The 6,393-nt window shown below is 36.1% G+C and overlaps 1 protein-coding gene across 1 annotated transcript in view; it reads right to left on the reverse strand.

Annotated features, from left to right (window-relative positions):
• The window catches only part of orai2 (ORAI calcium release-activated calcium modulator 2), a 7,849-nt gene extending 3,095 nt beyond the window's left edge, over nt 1–4,754 (reverse strand). Inside the window, exons 1-3 of the mRNA XM_088441476.1 lie at nt 4,506–4,754; nt 2,495–2,739; nt 1–1,460 (exon numbers count right to left, since the gene is read on the reverse strand). The exon at nt 1–1,460 is cut by the window's left edge and continues 3,095 nt beyond it. Coding sequence (XP_088297602.1) covers nt 915–1,460; nt 2,495–2,734 — 786 coding nt within the window. The 5' untranslated portion in view covers nt 2,735–2,739; nt 4,506–4,754 and the 3' untranslated portion in view covers nt 1–914. The remainder of the gene's footprint in view (nt 1,461–2,494; nt 2,740–4,505) is intronic.
• Between the last annotated feature and the right edge of the window lie 1,639 nt (nt 4,755–6,393).

A 6,393-nucleotide genomic window follows, 5' to 3' on the forward strand; every position in this document is an offset into this window, starting at 1 on the left:
AAATGATCTAAATTGGGAAATCAAATTTTTTATTTTTTTTTTTGCGAAGGTGAAATACGGTCCGGGCAGTGACAGACTGTGCGTCGGTCCGTCACCGATTTTAATCGGTGTTTTCTGTACCATAATATCAAATTTAATGCTTTTTGGTGCTGGGAGAACATGTTTTCCTTTCAAATTAAGAACAAATTAGATGGAACTTATTATTTGTGTTGTTGCAATGTTTTGCATGCCTATATCCTGTTAAGTTTCACATGGATACGCATATTTTCCGGCAAACAAGTCGAAAATGAAATGGATCGTTACACCAGCTATATCGAGCACTTGCTGGATAAAATACACCTAGAGATACCACTACAAATCTAGTTCCAAAACGTAACGAATAATGCCCAAATACTTTGAGAGGTTTCGCGGGCACTTGGCTGTAAATAATAAATATTTCACAGAGGATACATCATTGGAAAAAACTGTCTGCCATGGAACTAAGTCTGCAAGCCAGTTGATTAAAATTATACATGAGATTCATCAGCGAATTTATTTATTGCATCATTCATGGCTCTTAGAAAGAAAACGCTTTGGGAGATGATGTAACAGATTGGGGAAGATCATGCAAGATGATGCGTTTACATTTCCTGAAAAGTAGGCCTTTTGGAGATGTAATGGTTACGCCTGACAGTTCGGACATGTACCTTGTCAATGATACCAAATAAATGCCCAAATAGCCTTAAGCACAAAAAGACCACAGAAGTTCAAAAAGAAAAATAGAAATGGATGTCTACAGCACTAAACGGACACTTCCCGACGGAAAATAGACATCTCAATCACAGACATATACAGTAAGTTTACACTTTGAAATAAATAGCAGTGACAGAGAAGGAAGCTGGTGGTGATGCTTATAAATGCCCTAAGTTTGTGTATCACACAACCTGAAGCGCCCTCTCGTGGCCGTCCAGCTGCACTTTGATCTTGTGCAACTCCTCAATCTCCTGGTTGTGGCGCTCTGTTTTATGTCGCACTAGCGAACGATAGAAGTGGACGGTGAACACCACGAAGATGACGCCCACCGGGACCATGATAATGGTGGACGCCAACGCCGCCAGCCAGCCGCTATCCCGGGCGACTGGCGGTGGCGCCGTCGTGGCGGCGACGCCGCCCGAGTCTACGGGCAAGAACTTAATCCAGCAGAGAAGCACAACCTCGGCCAGGAAGAGCAAGATGCCCAGTGCGGTGGAGAAACCCCAGGCCAGCTCAATGTAGTGGTGCATGCGCTCGTGCGGTGATTCGCTGACAGAATTGAGGTTGTGGATGTTGCTGACCGCCTCCACGTTGGGCAGGATACACGTGCTGATCAGAAGCGCAAACAGGTGCACGGCAACCAGCACCGTGGTGCACACACTGAAGGCCACCAGTAGTGCACGTGGGTAACTGTACTGCATCTCCAGCTGCACCTCCACCATAGCCACCTCGCACCACAAGACACATTTGTTTTTGTTTTTTTAAATATACACACACACACATTACAGTATACAGTGTTGGGAGTAATACATGACAAAAGTAATGTAATAACTGTCATGCATTACTTTTTACTGGAATGCGGTAATGTATTATATTACACACACAAAAATAGTAATATTCTACTTGTTACAAATGAGTGTAAAGTAATGCATTACAATGCATTTTTAGCCTGTTTGATCAAACATGTCTTTTCATTGCCACTAACAACTATTTTAATAATATTGTGATTGATCAAGTAGTCATATTTTCTGATTCACTGATTAATACGATTTTCTAAAAAAAAAAAACATTTTTATAAATTATTTTCTGATTACTGATTTGGTCCATAACTTATCCAGAAAAAAATATAGACAATTGTTTTCCAAAAATTAAATAAATGAGATATTTACAGTTGAAAGACTTAAATTCTGAAGATTCGAACAGTTTTAGGTCTTGACATTAGGCCCAGGCAATATGACCCAAAAAGAAAATTTCTTTTTTTTTTCTTTAGTCCAGACAATTCTGGTTGAAATTGATTTTAATCAAAGTAATAAACCCAAACATTTATCTAAGGGAGGTTTGATTTTTTAAAAAAATGTTCAACAATAACATATACTGATTTTAAATGAGTTTTAATATAAACATGTTCATACTCGATTTGTGCAAACCATAGCTATTCACAGCTTGTGCATAACTTGCTTAATTTCACGATTAAGCTAATTTTCAAATTGACGATTTTTAAAGACAACTAATCAAATTAATTTGATTCTTTGCGAAGCCCTACCGTATATAATTTATTTGTTGATTGATGAATTAATCATTGTGCCTCTAAATTTATAAGAGCAATTCATGTATGAGCAAAATAATTAGCGATTAATTTGATCAAATTGATAAATCGTTGCACTTCTACTTTGAAGTTTTGCGATGCAAAGCTTGCAAAAATGCGGGGGTCCATTCAAAGCTGGATAAGGAGAAATATGAAATGAAACTGAAGGAGACTGACCATTGCGAAGCCAGAGAGCAGCGCCGAGGTCCTGCTGGAGGCCTTGAGCTTGGCCCGGCTAAGGTAGAGCTTCCTCCAGGAGAGGGCCTGCACTGAATGGTGGTTGGAGCTAACCAGTTCCAGGTAGCTGCGCCGCACCCAATCCCTGTAGTCCATGCCGCCGCTGCTACTTCCATCCGGGGCCCTCTCTGACATGCCTGGGGCTGGTGAGCCCGTGGGCACGTTGAGCTCTCTGCTCATACTGCCTGATTGCATTCAGAAAACAGGGTAAGTATTTTTAATATTATTTGCATGGATATAAAAAGTCTCCACAGCATTTTAGTTGCAGTGCCATGTTTTTGTGATAATTTTCTCAAAGGCATAACTAACAATGTATGCCACATGACTTTAACATAGCACTTAGATGTAGTAAACAAAAACTACTTAGTGATTCAATTTAAAAGAAATATCAAATAACAAATTTACTAAACACGTTTTAAACAAACAGTACAAAACTTAAATGCAATTTTATTTAACTTCAAAATACCATTATAACCAAATTATATTTTGGCAGCAATGCTTTAGCACAGGGGTTTCTCAAACTTTTTGGAGTCAGGGACCCCTTTCCGAAAGCAAATTTTCCATGGACCCCCTTTAGAAATATTTGTGGTAAAAAATAAAATCACTTAAGCCCTTTTTATTCACAACAGATTCAATTTGGCAACAAGTATACTTGTTACTTTTCAGCCATACTGAATTTTAGAAAATAAAAACTGCAAATTGCGTGCCTGCTTAGAGCAAATCATGTCATTTCCCCCGCCCAATTATTTAGTCAAAGAGAGCAGTATAAAATAAAATGCCGCTCGAGCTCTGCTGGCTTCATTGCCTCCAAGCAGTTGTAGACACAACACACTGAAAAATTAAAAAAAAAAAAATACATTTTTAAAAATACACCAAATACTGGTTGAATTGTTGCTTTATTACAGTCATAAATACTTTCACAATTATATCTATCTATCTATCTATCTATCTATCTATCTATCTATATATATATCTATATATATATATATATATATATATATATATATATATATATATATATATACATATATATATATATACATACACTTCTTTTTTTTTTAAATAACCCCAATTATTTCACAGACCCTGCAGTCAGGCCGTCGCCGATCCCCACGTTGATAACCACTGCTTTAGCAGAACAGCGTCGCTGACTGATTAACATTTACGCCTTTACGGCCTATAATACTATAATGACGACTTCATTATTACGTCAGAGTATTTCCTGGTAAAACTGCGTACGAAATTCGAGTTACGCCTGGGAGGCAACGCCGTCGCAAAAAGAGGTCCGCCAGTATTTTTATTTCCATTCATTCCTATTTGAATAGCAGTTTTATAGTCCGACCCAAACAGCAGCACACAAAACATTAGCCAATATGGGTCACACAAAATCACAAACAAGCCAACATAGTGGCATGCACGCTTGTTGAATTAACTTTGATATTAAAAAAAATACTCAAGAATGCTAAAATAGTCTTCCGCGTTCTAGGTATGATTGCTAGCGTTAAATAGTAGAAGTTAGCTGTTCTCAGAAATCACGGAGTCAGTGGTACGTAAAGCAATGCACTTGTCGAATTTCGAATGCTCAATGGTGGACTTCGCTGAAAAAATTCACATATGTTTATGGTTTTTAAGCCGTTGAGTACACTTCCTAAGCAGCCCGACTGGGGGGCGGATATTTAAAACTAGGCTCAACGAAAAGTGGTACCAGACAACCCACTTTTGCTAATGTCAAACTCATTTTTGATAAGCATTTTCAACATGTTGTGACGCGTGTCGAAACAAACCATTGTATTCTTAAAGCTTCTAGCAGGTCTTTAGCTTAAAAAAAGACGACGCAAAAATTCGAAAAAAAAATGACGTTTTGCTTGCTAGCCAAGTTTCTTTTTTTAACAAGCGCGAGTTGAATTTTGCCGGGTGATCGGAGGTAAAAATACGTTTTAATTGGACTCACCTGGGCGTCAAAGTGCTGTAACAGTAAAATGCACAGGAGCAGAATAACACACTTCCACGCTTGCACAAACTCCCCCTAGGTTTATAAACGTTGCAGGAGTGAACAGCTTCCGGGTTTCATTTCCAGTTGCTTGACGACTTTTCCACTTCCGCAAGCAGTCCCAGTCTCCTCGTTATTAGCTTTTATTTTGACTTTTAGAGGGGACATTTGGTCGACAGCTCCATTTTTACAAATTACCAGGCTATTTTCATTTGTGCTACGCATTTGATTCTAGCTTTCATCATATAAGCGTAGTCTAAGCGAGATTTCCGGCCTGGCGTGCCTTCAAAATAGAAGAAAACTCAAAAGGCGAGTAAGCGTTTACGATGGAACCAGTATAAAACGATACAATGATGCGAACTCGTCTATTTCGAACCTTGGCTGGCAGAAAATTAATCGGGATTAATTTATCTCCCCATATATATATATATATATATATATATATATATATATATATATATATATATATATATATATATGGGGAGATAAATTAATCCCGATTAATATATATATACATATATATATACATATATACATACATATATACATATATATATATATATATATATATATATATATATACATATATACATATATATATATATATACATACATATATATATATATATATATATATATATATATATATATATACATATATACATATATATATATATATATACATACATATATATATATATATACATATATATATATACATATACATATATATATATACATATATATATACATACATATATATATATATATATACATATATATATATATATATATATATATATATATACATACATATATATATATATATGTATATATATGTATATATATATATATATATATATATATATATACATATATATACATATATATATATATATATATATATATATATATATATATATATATACATATATATATACATATACATATATATATATATATATATATATATATATATATACATATACATATACATATATATATACATATACATATATATATATATATATATATATATATACATATACATATATATATATACATATACATATATACATATACATATATATACATATACATATACATATATATACATATACATATATATACATATACATATATATATATATATATATATATATATATATATATATATATATACACACACACACGCACACACACGGGCACCCTTTTCTGGAGCTAGTTCTGGGAGTAAAGGAGTAAGGCTCGTTTGCGAGCACCTGGTTCCTGCACACATGGGGCCTGGCTGGGGTAGGGGTGGGGGGTCATGTTGCAGTCCTGATGGTAGTAGCCAGGTTCCAGTGCCTCCACAGCAGAGGTCACGTTACGTGAGCAGAATTCAGGTCCGTCGGAGGCTTTTGAGATCGGTTTGTGTATGTATGACTTCTGTGGATGTGTGTTCATCAGTGCATTACTCACCCTTCCAGTTAGAACTAAGGACAGTTTAGAGTGTCAAATATACCTACCATGCATGTTTTTGGAGTGACGGGAATGTTTTTTAGAATGTGGGACGCTGAAGTAACTGGAGATAGCCCACACCGGCATGGGGAGAGCATGAGAACACCACACAGGAAAGTGAGGACATCTGAAATGCGAGGTGGACGTGCTAACCACTCTTCCACTTTGTCTCCCCATAGCGTAATCCCAATTTGCATATTGTGCTTCAAACTCACAGGAGACAATCCACCGAAGAGGTTCATACCCACAGGTGGGAATCCACACAAGAAGTTCATGCACAGCTGTGAAGTTGTGTGTAGTGACACACGGCCGAAAGCGGCGGCTGTGCCCAGTAAAGGGTTAAGTATTA

The sequence above is a fragment of the Hippichthys cyanospilos genome, chromosome 18 (assembly GCF_059441005.1).
Source record: "Hippichthys cyanospilos isolate Australia breed blue-spotted pipefish chromosome 18, RoL_Hcya_1.0, whole genome shotgun sequence".
Taxonomy (NCBI): Eukaryota; Metazoa; Chordata; class Actinopteri; order Syngnathiformes; family Syngnathidae; genus Hippichthys; species Hippichthys cyanospilos.